The 27,870-nt window shown below is 32.4% G+C and overlaps 1 protein-coding gene across 1 annotated transcript in view; it reads left to right on the top strand.

Moving 5' to 3' along the window:
• Immp2l (inner mitochondrial membrane peptidase subunit 2) overlaps positions 1-27,870 on the top strand; it is an 892,224-nt gene that overhangs the window by 659,074 nt on the left and 205,280 nt on the right. The window contains exon 5 of the mRNA XM_047562269.1: positions 10,333-10,435. Coding sequence (XP_047418225.1) covers positions 10,333-10,435 — 103 coding nt within the window. The remainder of the gene's footprint in view (positions 1-10,332; positions 10,436-27,870) is intronic.

Below are 27,870 nucleotides of genomic sequence, written 5' to 3'. Positions count from 1 at the left end.
AGAATTTTTACATCATCAGGAATGTTGGTCTGAGGTTTTCTTTCTTTGATGTGTCTTTGTCTGGTTTGGGTAGCAGGGTGATACAAGCTTCATAGAGTGAATTTGGTAGTGGTCCCTCTTTTGCTATTTCATGGAATAACTTGAGGAGTATTGGTGTAAGTTCTTCTTTGAATGTCTGGTAGAACTCGGCTGAGAAGCTAACTGGTCCTGGGCTTTTTCTTTGTTGGTATGTTTTTGTTGGCATCTTCTATTTTATTGCTTGAAATTTGTATGTTTAAATTTTCTATGTTCTCCTAGTTCAATTTGGATAGGTCAGATGTCTCTAGAAATTGTCAATGCCTTCATGATTTTCCATTTTATGGGAGTATAGATTTTCAAAGTAGTTTCAGATTATTGTCTGTATTTCAGTGGTTGTCCATGGTGATATTTCCTTTTTCATCATGAATTTTAGTAATTTGAGATCTCTCTTTCTTTCTCTTCATTATTTGGCTAAAGGTTTGTCAATTTTATTTTTTCAAAGAACTACCTTTATGTAGATAATGTCTACCATTCATTGTGGTATGCTCTGCTAGGCACTATTTCAAAAGGTCATATGCATTATCTTATTGTATTTTGCCACCTTTGTGGAGCAGTTGGAGTATTATCCTACTATATAAGGGAGGAATCTGAGGCCCAGAGTACAAGGTCATTTGTCTAGAAAGTAATAGAAGTGGAATTCAATCCAAGTCTTCAACTAACTAAAAACTCACATTAATTTTCCCTTTGCACATTCCTTTCCTGCTTGAGAGTTAACCAATTGTTCAGATTTCTGAACACATTTTAAAGGAAGACTAATAGTTTAGTGAGCTCTTTAGCTCTGAGACATTCCTTCTTTGTTTTATTCAGTCCAAAAACTCAATAAATTTGTTTCTAAGAAATAAAGAAAATAGCATACATCCCTTCCAATGCTAAAAACTAAAGTTGTTAAGACTGTGATCAGAGCAAAAAGATGAAAACTTGTTCATAGTTTCTCCACTAGTTAAATGTTACTGGACCTTACAACAAGAAGCACTGAAATGTGTTTTTTCCTCTATATAACAAGTAGTGGGAAAGACCAACAAACTAAATGATGAATGAAGCAGACGCCTAGGAAATTATTTCTGGAGAGGACTTGGTGAACAAGTGCAAAAATATCATTTATAATAAATATTGATTTTTTGAAAAATAAAACTATGCATTACAAGTTTACTTCTTTATTTAAATTGGTTTTCTAGGAAGTCATGCATGGAATTGTGATATGAGTCTCTACTTCTATTTATAAAAAAGTTTAGTTTAACAATAAGTAGACTGATTCTAATATTTATCTTTTATTATTTCATGCCATCAGTCATCATTTTAGCCAAAACTAACTTTATATATATGGAAGTTTGATGCATTCTTTACTACATAGAATTATCTTTTCTGTATTCAGTCAGCTTATATAATGTCTGTAATCATGCTGTAATTCCAACAATACTTTGACCTATTAAAAATCTGATTTAGTATGATTTATGTAAGTTAATGTTGAATATGTTATAATAGTATATAGAATGTTTAAGGGAAAAAATCAATAATGTCTTTGGAATTAAATAATTTAAATATATTTAATGTTTCTGTAATAAATATCTTCACTAGAAATTAACTTATAAAATATTTCCCCTTTTTTAAGATGCTACTTCTCCAAGGAAATAATGCACTAAGGAAAAAATCATTTTTCTGTAAGTAAATAGGATTTAAACTCCACACTGCTGTCTTATAACATACTAATTAAGATAACCAGAAAAAAATTACTCTCTAAATCAAATTAATTTCACAAATATCTACAAAGTGTCTACTACTATCAGAATTGTTAGGCACTAGAGATGCAAACATAAATAAGACACAGACATGGTCCTGAAAAACTTGTAGTTTAATTGGGTAAGCAGATAATTTTCAATTCACAGTGGTAAGAGTGCAATACTAGAGGTTCAGATAGCGCAGAACAGGGAAGTAAGAAAGACATATCCTATGCAGAGTTGCAGGGAACATTTTAAAGAAAAGGTGACACATGTGATATATTATGGTAGTATTTTTGAAATTTTTTACATCCAGTGGATTAAATAATGGGAATAAATTATCAACAACTCTGAATAATCAAAGGGAAATGTACAGAACTTTATAATTAATTTTAAAATTAAGTATTTTAAATAATTATAACTAGAGGTACATTCATAAACTAAGATTGGGAAAAGAATTTATGAGCACAAATAAAAAGCAAAAATTATTTTTAAAATACAGGAGTACCTATTTAAAAATGAAAAACTTTGACAAATGGGAGAGTACTGGGGAATAAAATACACCAAACTATGCTATGTCCATGTATGAATATACCACAATAATCATATATATATTCACAAACCTGTTTTATATATATATATATAGGCCATGTCTGTGTGTGTGTTAGGAGAACCACATTAAGAGATCATGAACAAAACTTCCAAGAAATATGGGATAATATAAAAAGATCAAACTTAAGATTTATTGGGATAAATGAAGGCTCAGAGAAATAAATCAAAGGAATGCACTATCTTAATCTGCTAGTATTTATCACTTATTCAAATCTTGATCTAATATTCATAATGCCTTTTTTGATTATTTCAGCCTAAAACAATATCATCTTGTCAGCATTTCTGTAGATATGAATGTTTGACATTATTCATTTATCAAATCCTCCATTAATTTATTATTCTGTTGTAAATCCTTCCAAGTTGTTCAATTTTGTCTATGGTGGGTTAGAGTCTGTAATTATATATTTCATTTATCTCTTTTGTTACTTACATCTCGAGCTTATGTGTTAATTATACTTTTAAAATTTTTTTTATTTTCTTTGTTCTGATTAGTTGTACATGACAGTAGAATGCATTTGTTTATTTGATAGATCATACATAAATGGAGTATAATCTCTCATTTTTCTGATTATACATATTGCAGGATCACATTGGTCATGTAGTCATACATGTACATGAGGTATTAATGTCTTTCACTCTGCTATCATTCCTTCCCCATACCCCTGCCCCTCCCTTCACTCCCCTCTACCTAATATAAAGTAACTCTATTCTTCCCTATCCCCCCATTATACTCTTAATCAAAAGGACTGAATCTTTTTTTGTGCCCTTACCCACACCATCTACATGGTTATACATAGTAGTTACTCAGTAATTGTTAATTTTTACTGAGAAATAAAAATCACAGATCTTTCTCTCAAGAGTCCATATGTTTATCCTCACTGACTTACTGTAATATACAAGATATCACAGCATAAACTGTGTGTTTGCACACGCACGTACATACACACACACACTGCTGGGTTGAGCAATATATTCCAAGTGTAGACTATAAACATGTCCTGGTGGAGCATGTGTGGAATCTGACACTTAGAAAATGTTGGCATCTTTTTCAAATTCTCATGAAGAATTGTATTAATTTTTCAGACAGCCGTAGTTATTTTTAAAATGTATGTTTTACAAATGAAACATTCTATGTATTAAAGGTAACTGTCACATTTAAGATCCTATAATTCAAATTTAGAAAGAATATATCAAAAATACTTGTCACTAAAACAATTCCTTGCTCTACTGAGCATTATATTAATTTTAAAATAATTAATTATAAAAATAATTCTACAACTTTATTTTGAAGATGTATGTCTTTTAATTTAAAATAATTAAATAGATTCACTCTGATCACCTAGCAGCCCTCTGCAGTCTACATAAAAAATAATGTTTCTTTCTTTTTTTTTTTTTCTAGATGAAAGATGTTAAGACTTCCTCTTTGGAATCCCAAGTAGTTATGGTGTATGGTTTAGTGGAAAGGAATTGTGGAGTCTGTTTTCTATAATATTTGCCCTGCCACTAACTTACTAGATGACATCATTTAAATGCTTTTGACCTTTGCTTCTTTGTCTGTACAAGAAGGAGTTATTAGATCATTTCTAGGTCCTTCCAACTGTGATCAGAAGAAATGTAATCGCTTACAGTTAGCCTCAGGTGATCCAACTTCCTAGAAACATTATAGCCTGATTTGCTTAAATTCACCTTCCATTAATTACATCGCCTTTATTTCTAATTGAATACATGCTGCCAGGGAAGGAGTGTGAATCTTAATACTTTAGCATTTAATTCCAAAGTAAACATTCATCAGCATTTAAGTTTAGAATTGAGAATGTGTTTATTAAGCAGCAAAAAACCTTGCCATGTTGTGACAGTGAAAACATTCTTAGGGGTTTTTAGAATCCTTTGACCATGAATTTTAAGATGAAACTGATTTTTAATCATTAGTTTTAAATTCTCCTTTAGGATAAAATAGTCATTAACAACTTTCACCATCAGATCCAATTCAATCTCCAGTCTCGGAAACGGGATATAATTTTTTCTGATGTTAATGTAGTTACAATTTTCCTGACTTATTGTGTTAACAGATTCACCTGTATGGGGCTTGTTGAAACTCTATTGCATAGTATGTTTTTTATCTTAATCTACTAGTGATTTTGTGACTGCATGGATTTTTAAAATCCCTTGAATTATATAATTAAAACCACTGATTATGTTTCATGTAAATTATACTCCAGTGAGTGAACTCTGGTGTTAATGTGTTATTATTCCTTTGAAGGTAATCCACACTTTTATTTTTTCCTCTGAAAGCTCTTGGATTTTAGGACGGTTGTGGGGTGGGACTTCAGCATTCTACAATTTCATTATGATCTCTGAAATTGTGTATCTTGTTATTTTCTTTGATTCCAGAATGTATGTGTTCATGCATCAATTCTGGAAAATTCTCTACCACTGTTTTTTTTGAAGATTGTTTCTTTTATTCTCTTCCTTGGAGTTCATATAATATGATGTTGTATTTTTATGTAAAACTCTCCAGGTCTTTTAACATCTCTCTGGTTTTCCATTTCTTTACTTCTCTGTGCTCAATTCTAAGTGATTTTTAATATAAAATATAAAATGTTTATATTTTACTGGAGTACATATTCCAGTAAATTATTTCTTTCCTTAGCCCATACTAATCTGCTTTATAACCTGCTTAGTTATATATTTTAATTTTTAAATGCTCTGTTTGGGTCTTTTTCAAATATGCTTTTTTACAAAACGTAATTCTTCCTTACTCAGTTTTTAATTCCCTTTTTGACTTAAAAATATTTAAATATATGCAGTTCCTAGAATTCCAAGTCCTTGGGGGTTCTAATTCTGCTGTTCATTGTTTGTCCTGACTCACTAATAGTGGCTATTTCCTCATGAGATCTGTCATGTGGGATTGTGGGTTCCTAATGACTGTGACTTAGTTGCAGAAAATCTGAAAACCCTGTTTGAATTTAGCCCTGAAGAAAATTTATATTTCCTTCTGCCAGATGCCCAGAGCCAATTAAAGTTAACTCCTTCCCGGACCATACAATAGTATGAATTTGAATCCTACCTCACCTGAGAGCAAATGTAGATTCTTAAGGGAAAAATTTTCTTTCAGAAGCCAACCTTAGAGAGCAAGAGCATCATTTGTCTTTCGTGATGGTAATTTTTTTTTTCTTTTTCCTGATCCTACTTACCAGTGATGAAAAAGAGGCATAGCTCTAACTCCTGATCTTGCTGGATCCTAAACCTTTGAATCCTGGTCCCTTTAAGAAAATGAAAACCCAGAGGTTCTGGATCAGGAGCACTAAACATCCTCAGGGCAGCCATTATTTTGAAACAGTGAGAATAATCAATAGAATGATTTGAAAATATATAAGATTACCTCTAATCATTCATGAATTACTAGTGTAAATACCTAAATTAAGAATATGCATGTATGTGGGCATGCATGTGCTTGGGAAATACTTTAAATAATAATTTATTTTCTCATTGTAGTACCAAGAATTGCCTGAACAGTACTTCTGTATTCAACCAATGACCCCTAAAAAGTTTCAGAGACTTTAAAAACATTGTTTCAAGGTCAAATCAAATTGGAGGCAATCATTCTTCATTCCATTTATGAGACCTAGGTAACTTGTCTCAGTAAAGCTAGTACTAAAAATGCCTTCTTTAAGTAGTTAGAATACCATACAGAACTCATTTTTGACTGTCAAAACTGAAATTATTTGCAAGCCATAGATACATACAACCTTGTAGACTGACACCTCACTTAACTGTTAAATCACCTAAAGGATTACCTTGTCTTTCTTTTATGTGAATTCAGGAAGCACAAGCTATTTAAAATTCCTTCTCTAGAGAAATTCTATTAGGAGTATTATATTTCTTTGGCAGTCCTAAAAAGAACTAGTCCAATATTTTAACATCATATTTTAAAAGCAACTTTGGTTTATTATTTAAAAAGTTAGACTGAAATCTGAGAAATAGAATCTGCACTATGTATATGGCATGATTTTACCAGTTGTACAGCTAAAAGAGTTCTTTGAATCCTGTCTAGTATCTAGGTAAACCCTTGTGTATTAGTATAGCAATATTTAAATGTGCAAGAGACTAGCAGATGAAACCACAGATAGATTGTGTTTTTCACCTATTACTCTGCATATTTGAATTTGCACAAATAGATTGTTTTTCATAAAAGTTTTAAAGTGGCCAGAAAGGAGTATGAGTTAAAAAAAAAAAAAAAAAACATTCATTATCCATTAAAAATAGTCTATAGTCACAGTGCAACTGTGGGGAAAGGTAATTATTAAAGCATAGTTCAGGTAATTTGAAGAGACTGATGCTGATAGATAATGAGCCTGAACACAATCTGAATTATAAAATGGAAGAAACATGGATAAAAGAAGACAATAGCAATAATAACTACCATTTATTAGGTTCTGACTAGCACCAGAACTATATTCCATGCTTTACTTAAAAATAGTCTTAGCTATAAGACTAGCTTTTTATCAAGTATTTAATATGTGCTATGTTTATCTAATTAATAACTTTTTTGAGTTAAGTACTTTTATTTTCCTTGTTTTATAGTGGGATACTGACAGTTTCCTTCAATTGCCCCAAATCACATAAACTTGAAAGTATTAATTCAGATATCAAAGGCAATATAGGGTAACTCGAGATTATACTATACAAACTCCCCATTATAGCATTTTCATCCAACTGCTGACATCTCAACCCATTTAGGGTGTGTTTTATTAATCCCATTTTGAAGATGGGCAAATACAAGTAATTTATATGAGATTACATGTGTGTAACCATATCAAGTACAATTAAAGCTGGTTTGGTCTGCTAGAAATCCATATATTATTCTGCCTTCATGGCAGTATTTTTCACTATTCAACTATTCATCCATTTACTTATTCATTTAACAAATGTTTGTTGAGCACTTTGTGCAATGTTATTCTGGCCCTGGACATACTAAGCAATAAAAAAATACAAAGTCTTAGGTTTCATTTTAGTAGGGGGAGGTAGACATTAAACAAATAAACCAATAAATGTATGTCAAGTGTTAGTAGGTGAAGGAAAGAAAAATAAAGCATTGCAAATGGCTAGATGATAAAGGGTACTTATATTTTTTTTAGAGAAGATGCTCAATGCAAGGAAATATGCAACTTTCACTGATATTTTTATAATTCCCCTATTTTTCATTACAAGTTTTGACTCTTTGGTTTATATGACATTGAAACTCAATCTGAGTTTTATCTCATTCTTTTGGTTTCTAGAAGAATATGTTTCATTTAAAACCTTCAGTTTCATTGTAGAAATTATTTTGTGTTGGATTTTCTTTGTAATTCTCTACCCCCCACACAATCAAAGCATTTAATGAGTCTATCTGCCCAGGTCACAAATCACCTTTGCATCTATGATTTTTCTTGATATTCTCAAGGACCTGACCACAAAAGTTTTATTGTAATCATTATTATTGTTGTGTACATTGTCATTACTGTTTATCATATTTTACTATGGGATGCTGTCAGTCATCATTCCTGGACCCCAAACATAATAGTCATTCAAGGCTTCTTGCCTACTAACTAAGCCTCCTAGCATCCTCAGAATTCTTCTCCACTAACACTCTAGTTTTTAACTTCCAAACAATTGAAGTTGTTATCAGAGCTAAGACCCATTTTCGTCCATTATCTGGCAGTTTTACGAACAACATAAAGTTCTCACTAAATTAACTTGAAAGACTCAAGAAGGAAGAGGCAAGCTAGACTCAGGACTTGGGTTTCTTGACACCCATCCAGTCTAATGCTCTGCATTAGACATCAGTTAGAGCCTTCTTGCAGAGGTTTCCACATTTCTTTGATCTAGTGAAACAGTTCCAGACACTGAGAACATCTTCAAATGCACTTGCACAAGTACACATGCAGGCATGTAGTAGTCCTCACTTATCTGTGGGGGATGTATTCCAAAGCCCTCAGGGGATACCTGAATAGTACTGAACTCTTTATATATTTTTTCCCCAATACATACATGCCTGTGATTCTTAAATGGTTATTTGAAGAGACAAAATTAGAAATTGTTATCTAAGTATTTGTACAAAATACTCAGCTGCATAAGGTGAACAAATATTTGTACTTGTTTGGGGAGTATGCCTTTTCAACAATTAAGTAAAAGTGTCTTCTTTTTGTCATTAATACTTGATGTGGGATGTTGGTTCTTAAAGGCAATCTCATGATAAAAGCAGTACTGATGTCAAGAACTAATTGTCTGATTTTAATTGAAGAACACTTATATTACAAAGTATATGATGGTAAAGATGTGTTCAACTTGTTTTTGCTTTTCTCTAAAAAGCTGAAAACCTTCTTCCCAGTAGTAATTAAAAATAACAGCAGTCATTAACTTACTGTGGGGTTCTAATGGCCACAAGATTGCTTCCTTGCATGAATGACTTACTGATCTAAAGCAAAGTAATTCAACTTTGAAATTATCTTGAAAATTAAAAACCATCCTAGATAATGAATAGTTTCAATTTCTATAGCACCAATTTATGTGTAGTTTTCCTTTTTATGTGTTCTTCTGTACATATACAACTCACTAACAAAAAATGGTCTTGCAGGGATTTCACATCAAAGAACAGAGTGCCAAATTCAGTCTTTGGTCTTTTTAGCCTTGGGGGTGATATTCATTCATCCATTCAGCAAACATTTATTGAGAAACTCCTTAAAAAGGTAGACGTTTTCTATGGGGCTTTAGAGGTGGGATGGTGGGAAGCAGTTTCTGCACCCCAAATAATTTATTATTGTGGATTTTTTTTTTTTTTTGGTGATGGTGCTGGGAATTGTGTATGCAAGGCAAGCACTCGAAATAGTATTTGATTCTAATTCTGTCTCATTTATTTAATTGGTTATATCATAATTTATTTAACCAATTCTTTTCTGTTGGATATGTAGGTGAATTTATTCTTCACAGGAGACAATAAATTGGGCTTGATACCCCAATCAATAAATAAATATCCACACTTCTGATTATCTTTGGAATGAATTTCTACAAGTAGAATAAGTAGATCAGAAGGCATTAACATTTTAGTCTTTTGAATCTTTACCAAATTAGTTCCAAAATAGAAATACAGGCAAAAAGATCATATTGTTTTTACATTGCTACCAATAGTGTTTAGTGTACAACCATAGAAACAAAATGATGTACCCCGTTTGTGTACAATGAAAATGCAGTCTGTAAAAATAAAAAAAAAAATTTTAAAAATACTTTAACAGGAAAAAAAAAAAAGAAATCCTATTCTTGATCCTTTTCTTGGTCAGGAATAAGAATATAGAATGTTCTTCAAAATTATTAAAGTGTTTCTAGTTTTTAAGAATGATTAGTGCTGATCAAAAATTTTCAACTAATATTTATAGTTTATATATGACAAGTAATCATCTGGATGATTTTCTTTCTTATAAATGGTGAATTTTGAAAGTCATAAAATGTTTTCAGAAGTTTCTGTTTGAGAAGTTTATTGGACTGAAAAATGAATATTATTGTTATCAACTAGTAAATTGGAAAAGTTGAATATTAATATAAAAGCAAATGCCTTAAAACAGGTCTGTATTTTGTTAGGGCTTATTGAATTTCAAAAGTATATATTTAGGATATTGTGAGTTAAATTAAGTAGCAAAATATTATATTAGGTGCTAATACATTTTATTTAAGCACAAAATTCCTACTTATAGAAACATGAAAAGAGATAAAACTGTAAATAGGTTTATAGGGAACACATCTTATTTGAAAATGAAGTTATAGTGTAGCTTCATGGTTAACCTGTTGCATCTTTGTGACATTTGTTAACCTGTTGCATCTTTGTGAGTTTATATGCTCAGCTATTGGATCTCCTCTTTGTTCTTACCTCAGTGGTTACACTTTTTATTTCTAGAACCATGGGACACAAAAACCGATATGTCAAAGTCCCCCGTGGTCACATCTGGGTTGAAGGTGATCATCATGGACACAGTTTTGACAGTAATTCTTTTGGGCCGGTAAGTCATCTTTTTGTGTTGTTGTTAATATAATTGGATCTCAAAAGTGGGAAAATAAGTAAGTCAAATAGGTCATTTGGATAATTTGGCAAAGACTGCTTAGGAATTTTATAGTGGAACATTTTATGTTCAAATATTTCCTTTTAAAAATAGAAAGATATGTAAGGTATCAAATATATGTGCGTGCCTGTATGTGTAAAATAATGGAAAAAATTTAGATTCCTTCAAAAAAGTACTGATAAGTGCTGTCAGTTAGTTGGTCTGTTAGAATATCTTTATTTCACCCACAGGAATGCTTTGTGACATATGCTTTCAGTTGATGTTTAGCACATTCAAAGTATAAAATATATAGGCATACATTTTTTAAATTGTTCATTAAAGGCACAGGAGTAATAGGAATCATATTGGTAATTATAAGAGAGGCAGACTTTACCTTCTCAGGTTCTCAGGTTGTCCTGAGAATTAAGTTGACTTAAAACAGATTAACAGGGAAAAATAGCATACAAATTTAAAATACGTTTTATGTGGAACAAGAGCTCTCATAAAGAAATGAAGACCTAAAGAAGTGACCATATCTACTTTCTTTGGTGTTAGGTTGAACCAATAAAGGTATTTGTGGAAAAGTAGTTGAATTATATGGGGAAGCTAAAGGAAGATAAAGAATTATTTTAACAAGATCTATTTGTGCTGAATTTTCTCGGCTATAACTATCCATTGAAGAATGTTTCCTGTCCTGTACTAGAAGGAGGGCAAGTTCTAAAAGAGCATTTAATCTGTTTTCAGGAAGAAAGGGAAAAATTAGTATGCCCTTCTTTCATCATCTGTTTTTCAAGTGCCTTTAACTCAACGTAATTCTTATGTTAAAGTGGTGTATTTTGGGTGGCTTGTTTTGCCAACCTTTGTAAGTCATATTTTGTTAGAATTTATATAAGAAATTGCAGACATACTTTATGCTGATATTCTGTAAAATATGTGACTAAACTGATGTTTTATGGATTTTTTTTTCATTTTGAAGCTTACAAAATTTCTCTATGAATTCTTGCAATAACTCATTAACGAAAGTGACACCTTATTTCTGATTATCTAGTATGTTTGACAGCTTGGCCTTACCATCAGATTTTCCTAAACTAACATATTTTTACTTGTTCTCAATATATATTATAATTTAATATTGAGCACCTTTGTATATATTTTTGAAATGAAATTTATCTGCATAATTTTGTCTAAAATTAAGTGTTGATGTTCTCTAATGAAACAATTTCCTTCACATATTTATGAGGGCCCATTGTTATTGCCTCTAAAGGAGCAGTCACTTGAACTTGGCTTAAAGTTCAATAATGTAGTTGATAAATGTATGGATCAGTGGGAAAAACTTAAGGAGACTATTCCTATTTCTTCTGTCTAGTTATGTCTAGTTATGATGATGACAAAAAATCTTCTAAGACCTTTACTTGCATTTGACTAACAATTATACAAAAATAGAATTTAATCTTGGTAAGACACATCAAAAATGAGATGAAGACTAGAAATGTTGGAAAAGTTTCAGGTCAATTATAGTACAAGTGTCTGTTGTGAAGAAATCTAGTAGCAACTTGAAAGTGAACATAAATTACCTCCCTGTGGTTTTATTTCTCTTTCATTAATAATATTAAATGTATTAATGTATCATGTTTTGAGTCAACTCCACATTAAAATGTTAACTTTAGTTGGGTTCTAATTGGTTAGGATAGTGATTTTGAAATGGTGCATTAAAAAATGTTATTTTCTATCAGTTGTTGATTCATAAGTAATTATTAATAATAAAGTTATAAAGTTTGAAATTGGTTTACATTTTGTTTATTATTACATTAAAGCTGGTGTGATTTACTGATATAATAGTATTATTCCCCCATAGTTATATTCCCTATGCTCTTTCATTTGAGAAAGAAAAGAAGAGCATTGATAGCCAGGATCCTGGGAATCACATATAATCCTCACTGTTCTGTCTATGGTGTAGTTCTTCCTGGGCTCCCATTCCTGCTGTATATTTCATAATGGTGTTTTGAATCATTGAACTATGAATAAAAATATATTCATCTGAAAGCATATAGAATGTGGAAATATTCACGTGTAATATCTTAAATCTTATATCTTATAAAAAGGGAAGAAAGAAAACCTCCTTCTCATGAGAACAACCTCTTTGTGTTTATTATAATAAGAAACCATAGCATGTGAAACATTGATTTATTGTGTGTAGCACTTAATGCCATTTTCTTTAAATCATATTTTTAAGTGAAATCTATTTCTTTGTTATACCTTGAGTCAAAGGCACAAAACTACTTTGAAATTTAGTGATTCTTTACTTTTTTTAATGCCCAGAAAAATATTTATGCAGATTAACTTTTGATTCATAAATTGGACCAAGCTTTCAATTTCCATTTAATAAACTAGCATTGTTTTCATTTGCCAAAATTAGATAAAGTAACTTTTTACATGAAGGAAAACATTTGTCACATCACGTGTTAATTTACTTGGACTGTATGAGTTTTAACACATAATATTTTTACTTTTATATTGTGTTCTTGTGTTCTGTATTCCAGGAATTTATGACTAGGAAAAGATATCTGTAGTGATACTCCCAAACAAGTGTTCAGAGGATATAGGAGAACAGAAGTTAACTTAAAATCCCCACAAGTTTTATTTAAAGCTAAGCTGTGATATTTGAGTGTAAGATTTCTTAGTGTACTTTTTATTAATAAATGGTTATCTGAATAATTTGTTCATTATTTTAATGTTTTTCTAATTCTAAATACTAAAACATTAGTTAGTTTCATACTTTTAAAAACATAGTGTTAAAATTATTATATTCCTCTAAGGATTCTTAGTGAAACTTTTTGGCTTATCAATCACATGCTTCAAGATTGTACATAAAGTGAGTGAACTCCAGGCTTTGCAGATATGTGGTTGATTTGCTTCCCTCTCGGAAGTAGGCAACCTATGTAAAGGTAGGCAGAATTGTCTAAATGCTTATCTTGTCTGTAGAAATTGATTCAAACTTTTAATCTTCACTTTCTTCCAAATAACTTTGGAAGTATTTCCAACTGCTTTTTAACGTTTTAGCTCTTTGAACAGTAATTATATCTTATCACAGAATTTACCCAGTTTATTATAAATTGCTGTCATTGATACTCATAATAGAGCTGACTTTTTTTCATATTCAAGCAGACTTTTAGTTATAATGTACTAGAGACTAAGGAAGAGAGTTTCTCATTTTTTTTTTCTTCTGGTTTGTTATTTCCTATTTATATCTTTTTTAAAAAATTTGTTTTATGATCATTTGCTTTTTGGATTTGGTGTATTACAATGACATGTAAGCTCTGAAGGGTATTGAATAATTCTTTGAATTAAAGGTGAATAGTGGATTGTCAATTTAAAGATAGTGATATTAAGTTATAGCCATAGAACACATTACAACAGGAGGAGAGACCTGAGATAATTTTAATTCTGACACCCACATTTCTAAATTGTTGAGGATAACATCTTGGGAAGAAACTAGTATGCTTTCTTATAAACAGGTGATATAACAGTAAATGAAATATTCTTGGATATGGAACTCAGTCTCAACTTGTATGGCCTTATATTTTTTAATGAATAGAATAAAAGTCTTTCCTTTCTTTGAGTCTATCTTAAATGATAAATGATCAAATATATGTGTGCATATACACACACTACACATAAATACAAAATTGTAGTGAATATCCTAAGCAAACTAATATAGAACTGTAAGAAAATAAAATATGGCTTATCCATGGATGAAATATTATATAGTCATTTAAATCTGTATTTGTTAAGAATTTTAATGATATCATGTTCATGATATTAAGTGAATATATAAAAATAAAGAACTGAATATATAGTGTTACATTGATTATCCTCAGGCACTAATGCCTCTAGTTGATTCTTTCTTTATTCTGTTGTACTTGTCTACATTTTAAAACTTTTACAAAAATTTTTAATTACTTTTATTATCAGAAAAATTGATTATTTTTAAAAATAGGATAAAGGTGATTGAAAGCAAATGACTTCTAAGTTTAATGCTGTCTTAAAGTTTCATAAAAATATTTTATGTTACTTTGAACATAGGGAAAAATATCACAGAAGTGGTTGGGTATAAAATGTTTCAGTTATGCATAATACTATCTCCATGATATATATTTATGATAAATCTCTTGAATCATTGCTTAATAAGAGAAAATATTCTCTTCTCTCATAATATGAATTCACTAATTTATGACATTAGTTTGGATTTCTAGATATATCTAGAGATTATGTTTTAAAAATTTCTTTTAAAATTATGATAGTTATCTAGAAATGTTCAGGACATATTAATACTTGATTTTACTTGATTATGTAATAAAGATATCTGATGATTCTTATATGTTGATTTGTTATTTCTTGAAATATTTTCTGAATATTTCCCTTAGTAATTTTTTTCCCTTTGTGAAAGAAATAGTGTCTTTCATTGACCACACCTACTTCCATGTAAATGACAATAACACATTTTCTGAAATAGTCATGTTGATCTTTGCCAGCACCCCATAATAACTAATTATTATAGATAATGATGAGTGTTCTGTGTACTAATAATGGCAGAAGCACATAAAAATCAAATTTAGCATTTGTGTTTGTATGTGTGCATACAAAGCTATGAATTTTTAAGTAATAATTTTTGACTACTTCAGATGAGCATACTATTCATCAATTAAAAATGCATATGGTATTTCATTCTTCCATTTATTATAAATATTCATTCCAGTATTCAGAGGTATTCTTTCCTTTTGATGAAAAATACAAATGTTACTCTTTTCATGGCCTCCATTTAGCTTATATATGTTCTATTTTTGTTTATCTTTAAGTCATGAGCAACTGAGATACTTTCACTGTGTGCTGCATAGGAATTTGTCATATGGAAATATGTCATAATAGAAATCCTAGCATCTGAAAAGAAATCAAAACTGAATAATTTATTTAGCATCCAAAGTAAATAATTTATTTGAACAACATTGATCAAAGGACATTAGAAAAAAACAGTGTTGGTTTAAGCTTTTTGGGGGATTGAACCAAGGGCCTTAGTGCTTGTGAGGCAAGCACTCTACCAAGTCAGCTATATCCCCAGCCTCTGGTTTAAACATTTGAAGGCAAAGATAACCTTTCCAAGATATATGAATTTTTTTTTTTTTTTTTTTTTTTTTTTTTTTTTTTTTTTTTTTTTTTTGCTACCAGGTGTTAAACCCAAGGGCACTTAACTACTAAGCCACATCCTCAGCCCTTTTATTTATTTTTTTATTTTGAGACAGAGTCTTGCTAAGTTACTTGAGGCCTCCCTAAGATGCATCTGGCTTTGAACTCATGAACCTCCTGCCTCAGCCTCTCAAGTTGCTGAAATTACAGGCATACTACACCACTACATTCAGCTATATTTTGATTTGTAGGGCTGTAATCAATTGTGTAAGCAATTTCTGTGCATGGACCATGAAGAAGAACTGAACCATTTAAGTGCAGAAATCATCATGATACGCTGTCTCTATCCAAGAATGGAAACTACAATTTACACTGAATATGATTTTCTTTTAGTTCCAAATAATTGGAAAATACCTAATTAAATCACTTATTTCATTGATACCTAGCTGAATAAAATTTAGCCCCCTAGAGCATTTTTAAAACAAATATACCTATTTGGAGATGGTAATTTTAGCAATAAATGAGAATTAGAAATAATATTTATAATGAAATGAGCTAGAGAGTCTGAAAGTCATGATATATGAGAGTATGAGACACAAAGATTAAAATTCCATAGGATTCCTTTAGAAATTCTTGAAATGCAAAGAAGTTTTCACTTTAAAAACTAGTTGGAAAATAAAAAAGTACAGTTCATGCTTTCACACCATGGAAAGTCTTTCATTTATGCCTTAAAGACACATTTTTGAGCATCTGCTATGTGTCCATCTTGACTTTTGACCTGTGGAATCTCACAGGTAGAGTGGATTAGGGGAAACAAGAATTATATTAGCTGGGGAGAGGTTGATAGATCAGGATATATATATATATATATACACATACACACATGCATGGGAAATGGACATTTTAAGAGGTTTAGTGTCTGTCATACCCGTTTTGTATTTTTCCTACAATATTATTAATAAAATACAATTTTTGATTATGGCAGCAATAACAAGATTCTTATAGTTGCAGGAAGGATGAAAGGAAGGGACTTTTTGATATCAGTGAAACCATATCACAAAAAAATGAGATAGGTTTTGGAGCAATTTTGAAAATGCACAGATTATAAGAGCAAAGATTCACATCATGGATAATAAGGGGTGCGTGTTGAGCCTGTGAATCTTCCTAATCCTTTTGTCACTATTGCCAAGTATGAATAGAACCCTGATGCCCAGAAGGAGCAGGTGAGAAGGTCCGTAGGTGCTAGGATATCTGATGTATATTCCTGCCAGCAAGGAGGGATAGATTAGAGGGGAGACAGGCAATCAGGTCATCACAACAGTATAACAAGTACTCTAAGTTGATATGACAGAGCCTCTTGATGAAGTAGTACTTTTAGGTACTAAAATTCCATAAGAAAAACCTATGAAAATCTCCCAGGAGAATTTGGTAGCATAGAATCAATTCTAGAATTGGTGAAAATACTACTTGGGAAAATCTTGCATTGTAGATGTTCAGAGACGGGTTTGCTGAGGGTGAGGATGAATAATGCCTACCCTAGCTAGCTTTACCCAGCGCGCTTACTTAGGCATCGGAGATGGAGCTCTGAAGGCAGGGATCTAATTTTATTTAGGGTTGCACAGGACATTATCCAATCAGGTTAACACATTTGTTAAAGTATAACAGAGTCAGCCTATAGGTTAACTATACATCGAGGGTCGAGGTAGTGTAAACAAACCAAGCATGCCTAAGCAATTCTGCCCAGCAACAGGTCTGAGACAAAAGTCTGGGGGAATGGCAAGCTCCTGCACACAGCATGAGGCAAGGCAGCGCAGGTGAGCTCACATCACAGCTTGCTGGGATGCATGACAGAACGAGGCCTTCTCTCAGTTCAAACTCAGCCTCAGCAGCTACAAAGACCTTCATTCCATGGCGAGTCTTTATCATTACCTTAGTTTCTCTGTTCAGACTGTTTGGCTTACTTAGACCATGGTGTCAGTGACTGCTGTCAGATAAGCTTGAGGAATGTTCCCTACATTGCATTACACTCTAGATGCTGTGTATTTTGTGAATGAAGTGGTTTGTGCCTGGAGTGGTTAATGGCTTTCAGCTGCATTGAAAATATTCTTATGCAATATAGAAATAATCTTGCAGACTTATAAGAATGAACTGACATTTCATTTTATTTCTTGTTGAAGTGCAGCATTTTCCTTGGGTAAGTTCTCTAGAACTATAAGAGTAGCTTTATTTAAAACCGGCCATTTTCATGGAGAAAAGATAACCTCTTCAACAAATGGTGCTGGGAAAACTGGAAATCCATATGCAACAGAATGAAATTAAACCCCTATCTCTCACCCTGCACAAAACTCAACTCAAAATGGATCGAGGACCTCGGAATCAGACCAGAGACCCTGCATCTTATAGAAGAAAAAGTACGTTCAAATCTTCAACTTGTTGGCTTAGGATCAGACTTCCTTAACAGGACTCCCATAGCACAAGAAATAAAAGCAAGAATCAACAACTGGGATAGATTCAAACTAAAAAGCTTTCTGTCAGCAAAGGAAACTATCAGTAATGTGAAGAAAGAGCCTACAGAGTGGGAGAATATCTTTGCCACTCATACTTCAGATAGAGCACTAATTTCCAGAATCTATAAAGAATTCAAAAAAGTCTACATCAAGAATACAAATAATCCAATCAACAAATGGGCTAAGGAAATGAACAGACACTTCACAGAAGAAGATGTACAAGCAATCAACAGATATATGAAAAAATGTTCAACATCTCTAGTAATAAGAGAAATGCAAATCAAAATTACCCTAAGATTCCATCTCACCCCAATTAGAATGGTGATTATCAAGAACACAAGCAACAATAGGTGTTGGCGAGGATGTGGGGGAAAAGGTACACTCCTACATTGCTGGTGGGGTTGCAAATTAGTGCAGCTACTCTGGAAAGCAGTATGGAGATTCCTCAGAAAGCTTGGAATGGAAACACCATTTGACCCAGCTATCCCACTCCTTGGCCTATACCCAAAGGACTTAAAATCAGCATACTACAGAGATACAGCCACATCAATGTTCATTGCTGCTTAATTCACCATAGCCAGATTGTGGAACCAACCTAGATGTCCTTCAGTTGCTGAATGGATAAAGAAACTGTGGCATATATATACAATGGAATATTACTCCGCCATGAAGAATGATAAAATTATGGCATTTGCAGGCAAATGGATGAAATTGGAGAATATCATGCTAAGTGAGATAAGCCAATCTCAAAAAACTAAAGGACGAATGATTTCGCTGATAAGCGGATGAGGACATATAATGGAGGTTGGGAGGGGTTAGCGTTAGGGTTAGGTTTAGGTTTAGGGTTAGGGTTAAGGAGGGTGGTAAGAATGGAGGAAGGAAGGACTGTATAGAGGGAAAAGAGGGGTGGGAGGGGTGGGGGGGAGAGAAAAAAAATAACAATGAATCAAACAACATTACCCTATGTAAATTTATGATTACACAAATGGTATGCCTTGACTCCATGTACAAATAGAGAAACAACATGTATCCCATTTGCTTACAATAAAAAAATAAATTAAAAAAAAAAAAAACGGCCATTTTCAAATAAAGAAAAAGACCATTAGGCTATGTTAACGCATTCAAGTAAAGTGTTCTATTCACACGTTCTTTGAGCAATGTTGCTTAGACTTAAGTGACTATATTTTCTCATTTTATAGTACATGTTCATTAAAAATTTATTAAGAACTAAAATAATCTATATTTTATAGCAAAAGTAATGATAACAATAGTCTTGTGGTTCTTACCTTGGTGTTTTTCTTTGATTGTTTCTCACAGTTCCCTTTAACAGTATTAGAACCTGGCAAACCCACATTTTTTTTTTGGTATGATTTTTCATTTGACTGGTTTAGACAAAGGCATGCATTTCATGAAAAGGCTAAAGCCAGTGAAAACGAATCTCATTGTAATGAAAATATCTGCATAAGATAAAAATATCTGTATAAGATAGCTAAGTCTCAGAAGAAAGCCCATTGACTGGAGCAATGCTCAAATTGAAGAAATATCCTTATAGAAAGAAGAAACAAAGTGTCCCCCAGGATTAACTTCACTTTTGGCTAGATATTATTTTGTGCATAATTATGACATCCAACAAAAACACCATTTTAAAAAGAGAATATAGAACGATAAAATAGGAATGAAATAAATACTATCATACCCTCCCCCTAAGAACAGAGACAACCTAAACTTCCATTTCTACCAAATCAAAATTTATCCTCTATCATAATTATTCTGCTAGTGTAGAAATCATTTTCCACATGATTTCATTTTCACATAGGAGAATGTCAAAAGAATTGTCATTAGATTTCATTGCTGTGGCAGATAGTGTTCCTGAGGGCCATTTAGTTACAGGATTAAATGTGGTTCGTTTTATTAGAAGTGTGTATTTACTGACAGTGGATCAAGAGTCAAGATTTACTGAAATATATGCAGGGTTATTAATTTGCCAATTGTATAAGTTCTCAGAATTTTTTAAAAAGTGGGGTTGTAGCCCTTAACATTACTTCTAAGAAGTAATTGGTGACTACAGAACTGGAGCTACATAGAAAATGTAAAATAAAAGGGGTCCAAAGAGAACAATTTGCAGTTAAATATACTCTCATTCAAGGTTTGAGATTGAATGTCTTCATTTAAATTGCTGTGTACTTATAAAATATTTGCAGGGTAATTCTTTGTTCTCTACCTAACTTAATAAATAACAAATTATGTAAAATACTTTATTATTTTAAACAATGTTAATAATTATCTTTTGGTGAGATTCTGGAAGACAGCTTTCTTTAGAGATTTTTATGTTCCCAAAGCTTGTTGGGTAATTTTAAAAAAGACTATTCTCTGTCGGTATCTCATTGGTATATATACTAAAATGACTTGTAAGCGAAATTTAAGGTCAGTTGGATTATGAGTGACTTGGTTGGTTCTTTTCTGTGTAATGGAGCCTTGCATGGAGCCTATAATGAACCATAGTAACTATTCCTTTAGATATTATCCATAGTAGGACCCCTGGGAACTTGTGATATATTAAAATTTGTCTAACTTGGTGAATCAAGCAAGTGAAAACGTACTTTTTTAAAACAGTGGTCAGAATCAGAGTCACAAGGTATGTTCCAACGATGGGGCATCACAGGCCCATAGCTTTGGCATTAAATAGAAGTGATTCCTGTAATATGACTCCTGTATAATTCTGCTCTTGCTTCATCCTCCTGTCACTAAGGATTTTTCTGAAAAGAACTCTGATCACATCATTCTGCTTCTTAAGACATTATTATCAACCTACGACACCTATTATACTCAATGAAGAAATGTTAGAAGCCTTCTCTTTTAAATCAAAACAATGCAAGAAAGCCCACTCTTACCTCTATTGTTCAACTTTATGCTAAAGGTCATTGCCAGTGCAGGTTAAGATAGGAAAGAGAAATAAAAGATGTAGGCTCAGAAGGAACATTCCAAACTTATTTTTCATAAGTATGATATTGTCTACTTAAACTTAGAAGGAATCTGCACAACTATTGAGACCAATATGCAAGTTTATTAGTATAATATCTCATATATGGTGTGTGTATAGACATAATCAACAAATAAAAAAATAATTTTAATGAATTTGTCTTTTAAAATAACAATAAGAAAATTCAGGATAGTGGCATCAGTGACTCCATATTAGAATATTAGAATTTCCCTAATAAAATTAGACTTTCTCTAATATTTGTGAGGTCAAAAGCATGGAGGTCCATATACCACACATCTGAAATATTTAGTAGGTATAAATCAAGTTAGCAAACTCTCAAATGCAATGTTTTTAACTTGATAATTATACCTCCATAAGGTGTACTTTATTGACAGTGATATAAAAGCTTAAGACTATACCCAATTATATTTAGATAATAGGTAATTTTAATATTTGTTAATCAAAATGTAAATGAACAAAAACTGTAAAATATTAAAAAGTAATTTAAAAAATTTTTCCAAAAACCACTTTTATAAATTATTAAATCATGTCTTTTAAAAAATAAAAGATAACATGCAAATTACGATTAATTAGGTTACAAATTATATAAAAATTATTTAACGAAAACTGAATTTTTAAATATATGACAAATTAATTAAACCTTATTTCATATTTTTATAGCAGTAAATCTATTCACAGGTTTAGGGTTCAATTTTCATGTTGTTGTCAATGTAAAGAGTCAGTATCATTATCCAAGCATCTTAGAGCCTGGGTTAAAAATGATATGAATTGTATAATATTTGTAAAGTTTTTCTGTGGTCATGCACAACTGTGGTGAATATGTTCTCCTAAGTACCTCTTGAATCACTAGCTAAAACTTGAAGAGAAGCCAGGAGAGGGACACTCAGCTCTCCTGGCAAATAATACTGTTATGCAAGACTCTGCCTTCCTGCTGAGAAGGCAGCTTGTCAAGTTGTTTAATTCCATGCTCTTCCTAGCTAAGTGTTTACATCTTCCCTGAGGCTGAAACCCTCCCTGTGATCAACCAGCAGCAAACTTTCATGGCATTTGGACTCAGTCACCTCTTTCTTAGAACATAAGAATGTGGGAAAGTATTCATCTGGCTCTTTATTGGTGTTTGTTAAGAGTAAAAACTTAGTGAATAAAAGTTTTGATGTGCTGAATGCCAGATATTGAGTGACACAGGGACCCATGTGTTAATCAACCAATTTTCATAAAATCTGTTGATTTCATGAAAAAAAAAATACATGTATCAGAAAACAGTGTAGTATGACTCAAAGGAACTGGTCTGAACTCATTGGGATGATATTAAAACCCTTTGACTCTTTCTTCAGGCAAATTTTCTGGATCGATCTCTCCTTATCCATGCCTGCCTATGCCCTGTCTACTCCCTAAATTATCCATTATGGTTGCATCTCCCTATCTTGGCACATACTATCATTTCCCCGCCTCACATTATCTTCTCCCTGAGACCACTTCCAGAACTAATATGAAGCTTTTCTTCTGGCTGAGTCAGTTACTTTTTGTAGCCTTTGTGATCTAATGGAAGAACAATTGTATGTATAGAAGAGACTGTGAGCCTTGCTAAGTCATATACAGGAGCATGACACAATCAGTGACCAATTTTTGACAATGTAATGTGCAATGATAAAGGTTCTAGACAGAGTTTGACCTTTGGGCAAAGTCTGGCCAACACCTGTTTCTGTTTAAAAAAAAAATTATCAGAACACAAACATACTCTTGTTTCTGTATTGACTGTGACTGATTTCCCATGGCAAGGGCTAAGTTAAGTACTTGAAGGAAAGACTTATGGTCCCCAATCCCTCAAAGCTTTACTCTCTGGCCTATATGGAAAAGGTGTGCCTACTCCTGAATTAGCAATAGACAACTTTAGAAAAATTGGTTAAGGACTGATGATTTTAGGCCTTGAATATGAAAGTCAGAAATTTGAACATTATCTAGAATGACTCAGAAAAGCCATTTACATTTTTCACCAGGAGAGTAATAAATTAGAAAAGGTATCTTAGCAAGACTGATTTGGGAAAATTATGAATGAAAGATGAGATCAGAAATAGACTATAGGTATAGAATGCAATTACTTGATGATAGTATTGGTTCAAGTGGGAGCTGATTAGGCCCTAGACTAAGGTGGTAGTAATAAAAAATACGGAGAAGTATATTGATGTGAAAGTCCTTAGGAGTCAAGATTTGATCGTAGATGTGTTCAATTCTGCTACCTAGAATTAACTCACCACATCTCTTAGAGAAATTCACCAGCTAAAATATGAAATAAACTTAACACCTACCTCTGATGGGTCAACCTTAAAGTTAAGCACAAGAAGCTTACATCATTATAATATTTTTGTTAACATTTTTATACAAAAGACCAAAAAAATTGAAGTAATTAACTGATGTCTGCAGTGTTCTTTAGTTTGTAGAGCACATGAAGAGACATGTGAGCTGGAAGTCTTGGCTATCCAGTTAGAATTGTGCTTCCTCAAAAAGCTCAGGTTGCTTCCCTGACTTTGGGACAGATAAACTAGGATTTCTCGGTATTCATTAAACTTACAGGCAAGTGATCTGCTCAAAGTTCTGTTGTATTACACTTCATAGCCATGTCACTTGATGATCCACCTATTTCACAGGCTTTCTCCATTCTTTCATGTGTTTCAAAAGGTGTGGGTGATTTCTATAATGTAGGAGCTCATGAAAAAAATATTATGGAGAAGTTTGTATTTTAACCCATCAACAGAAAAACATGATTTTAAAAAATTTGTTTTTGTTCTTTAAAATTAATATTTAAAATGCACGTGTGTATTTCAAAATTAAAATTTCTCAAAAGAGAAAAGTATCAGTTTTGGTGAAGGAAAAATGCAGACTTTTTACACTAATTTCAATTTGCATTAACTAATCGCCCCTGCAAATAAAATTACGATGTTAAAACAAGTATATTGATAATGTAGATTGAAATTAGGGTGCGGTCATTGAAAGAAAAGGTGCAAGTCTTCTTCAGAGTATGAAATTTTGGGTGGTTTTTAATCAGCAGGTCTGATTTTCTTCAAGATAATAACTATTACTAGAACCTAGTTTAGATTAACAATTATCTTAGGCTAAAATTTCATTTAGACCATCAGTGATTTGATTTGGAGTTGAAGAGCTTTGACTAAACCATTTTCAGAGCACTGTTGTGAAGAGCCTCTGCCTATTCCCCCAGAGGCTTTAAACCCTCTCTGCCTGGTATTTGCTGGAAAGCAGCAGAAAAATGAAACATTCCTCTCAAATGAGCCATGATTGTATTTAGGTTATTCATGTAAATTAAGTTTTGCTTCAAAAAAAAAACATAATGAGATTATAAATTATTTCATTTCTATAAGTCATTATGGAATTATAAAGACATTGGTCAAGAAGAAATTATAATCTTAAAATATGTGATCCACAGGTTTTTAAAACAAACTTTATTGTGTTATTTTGTCATTAAAAACAAAAGAAAAATAAACCTAAAAAAAACATAGATATGTTCTCAGTTTTTCAAAGAAAATTTATATTCTAAATAGGGACTGGTAAGACCCTTGAATGAGCAAATTCTTTAAAATCGAAGGTATTGTTTCATTGTTGGGATATTTCTAGATTTAATGTATTATCCTGCACTGAATGAAAACGAATAGCACAAAATGAGCAAGGCCATTTAAAAGGTCATTCATTAATGTGCATGGTTCTTAAATAGTCTTTTGTGCCCAGATGGACATTGCTGGTTAAATGGTTAGTTTTAAAACTAGTATTATACAATTGAGTCACAGAAATATACTTTATGGAGAACTTTAAATAAGTTATCAAGAGTAACTTCTGATTTGATTCTATTATAGTCACATAATACCTCTCTTTATTTTAATTTTAAAAATCCGCATTACTTATCAAAAGCATTTTTCCTTTTAGAGAAAAAGAGTATTATTTAAACTTCTATTTGGTTGCAGGAAAACCTTCCTACAGCCTTTATGTGTTTTGTATAACAACATTATATTAATGTGAAATTTTATTATATGCTTCTGTACTGTGTCATCACTCCTAGCTGTCTCACTCCTTTTCAGGTTCATTATCCATAATACCTTTTTTTTTTTGTCTCATCAAAGTAAATTTAATATCTGGTAAGAAAGACTATGAGTAAGATGCTCCTTTATGGAAAAAATTAAAATAGGATATGCCTGTTTATGAGAACATTACGCTAGATTAATATATCATGATCTTTTAGGTTCAAGATGACTGTCCTCCTTATAAAGTTATTTTCTGCATTCTCTGTTTCAATTCCTGAAAGGTGCTAAACTGGTCATGGGGACAATTATCATGATGCTTTGATTAGTATATCTGCTTAAATGTGCTTTTCTATAACTCCAATCCTGTTTAAAAATAAACCAACCAAAAACATCATGAATCATGCAAAGCAAAATCATTTACAGATGCACAATATATTCTATATATTCTATATATATCCTGTATATTTTTCCCACTCAGTGGCATATAAACTGGGCCTAGAGTAAATTACAGTGCCTTCAAAGCTCATCATGCATTCTGTCTTCCCAGCTCTGAATTTCTTTTACTGCACAGCCCCCTTCCTTGGGGGGAGGGAATCTCTGCTGATCTCAAAATATGTTTCTTCTTTCCCTCCCCCAAAAGAGGAAATCTAATAACCTTTCACAGAAAAAGAGAAAACCACAGAGAGACAGAGGCAGAGATGAATATTATCTCTTGCAAATGTTACTTTTAAATTTTCATAAATATAGCATGAACCTGTCTCCTCTATTCAACATAAAGAAAAGAAAAATAATAAAATGATAAAAACCATGTGCTAGATAGATGAATTATTTGTGTGGTGGCAGCTCTTCCATAGTGTCCTTTAAGACAACATTGAATGGTGCTTTGAGGGTGTTTTGAACCATGAGAACTAAAAGAGTGGCCCCCAGGCTCATCCCACCTGACAGATGCTTATCTCTTCTACCAGGAAGCCTTCTGAAGCTGAGCAGAAACTAGTCCATGGTCATAGCCATGGTCAATTTTCCAGTGTGATATGACTGAGTTTGAGATGTAGGTGAGAGAATGATCTGAACAATCCAAAGAGTTCACTTGGGATGGGTGCCAGTCCTGGACCAATTAACTATGACCATTGGGGCAGGATCTAGATGAGAATGAACTGTGATTGGCATAGTTGGAGTGATGTTTCCATCTGGAACAAGCAATGGTTGTTAAGGGGTGAAGTATCATGGTGGCTATAGTTTGGAGCAAACGACTATGACCTGGGAACAATGTTATATAAAAATTGTGGTAGTTCCATGGAAACCTTATTTTGCTGAGGGTTATTGATCCCCACTTCTACAGGGCAGATGAAAGAATAGGTGATAATATAATAAAAGGTAAGAAGTACAAATGGAGTAAAAGAAACAGGTGAATCACTCTGAGGTTCATAGTGAATTTGAAAAAAAGAGAATTTGAACTTGAGGACAAGTAGAGAACAAGTTAGCAGAAGCATGGAGATGGAAGTGTTTATAGCAGGTATTGAGTATTTGGTCAGTTTTAGCCACAAGTTCAACTATGCAAAGGACAAAGTCTGAAGCCATTGTTAAGGACCTTGAACATCACACAGTAATGTCTGGACATTATTCTGCAGGCCATGAAGCACCAAAAAAGGCTTTTGAATATGGTAGATAAATAGTTAGAAGAACAAGTTAGGGATGGTAATATAGCCTTGTTGTGTAAAATGAGTTGGAGAATGAAGAAACAAAAAAGTGAAGACACCCAAACCTGAGAAGTCTAGTAATACACTCCACTATAAACAAATTAAGTCAGGGGTTTCCAAACTTTACTATTTCTAGAAAACACTTGGGGACCTTATTAAAAATGCAGATGCCTGTACTACCCATAAAGATTTGGGGATCTATATTTTTTAAGCAACAATAACCAGGTAAATATGTCCCAAGAGAACACTTTAAGAAATGCTGATCTTGGGAAATAATTTGGAGAGCCAGTTTAAGAATTACTGAGTATGAAAGACTCCTGCTTCATACTTATTTGCTGTATTTTCAGAGCCCTGGAAGTTAGTTGTAGTCTCAGCATAATATATCTGAAGTCAGAGCCAAACATAAGGTTAAAAACATGAAGGCTCACTTCTCTCCAAAGTTTATGTGGGCTCTGTTTCTTGTGGTGCCATCTCTCTGTGGATAAGTCAACTGGAAATTTTACAGCATGACTCACCCAAAGAATAGCATTGAGTTCTGTGGTTTCAGTGGAAAGCAGTGCCAGAAAAGATTAATGTATTCTGTTTTAAGACTAAGTGTGGCTTCAAGATTCTGTTCTCTACTTGCAACCTATGCAAATTCAAATTCAGTGCAATTTAAATGACAAAGGGTGATTTGCACTGTTTAACAAATGGGAGATTGGTATTAATCATCAGGCTTTTGGCAGCTTTGCTATGAGAGAGAGAACTGGTAAGTACTCCTAGGAGCAGTATGGAGGACCAGTGTATTTGTAGACTTGGCTTGGCTATTCTTTGTTGAATAATTAATTATAAGTCTACAAAAATTCCCTTTTGTCTTCTGAATAAGGAGTGATAAAATGGCTATCCTGTGCTGACAAATTCTAAGATCTGTGTTTAGCTTGATTTAATATGTGTGTCAGATAGAATTTCTTATAATAAAAAAAGAAATTTCTATTGTATATAC

The sequence above is a fragment of the Sciurus carolinensis genome, chromosome 8 (genome assembly GCF_902686445.1).
Source record: "Sciurus carolinensis chromosome 8, mSciCar1.2, whole genome shotgun sequence".
NCBI lineage: Eukaryota > Metazoa > Chordata > Mammalia > Rodentia > Sciuridae > Sciurus > Sciurus carolinensis.
The sequence above is the reverse complement of the archived record's forward strand: the minus strand, read 5'-3'. Positions and strand labels throughout refer to the sequence as shown.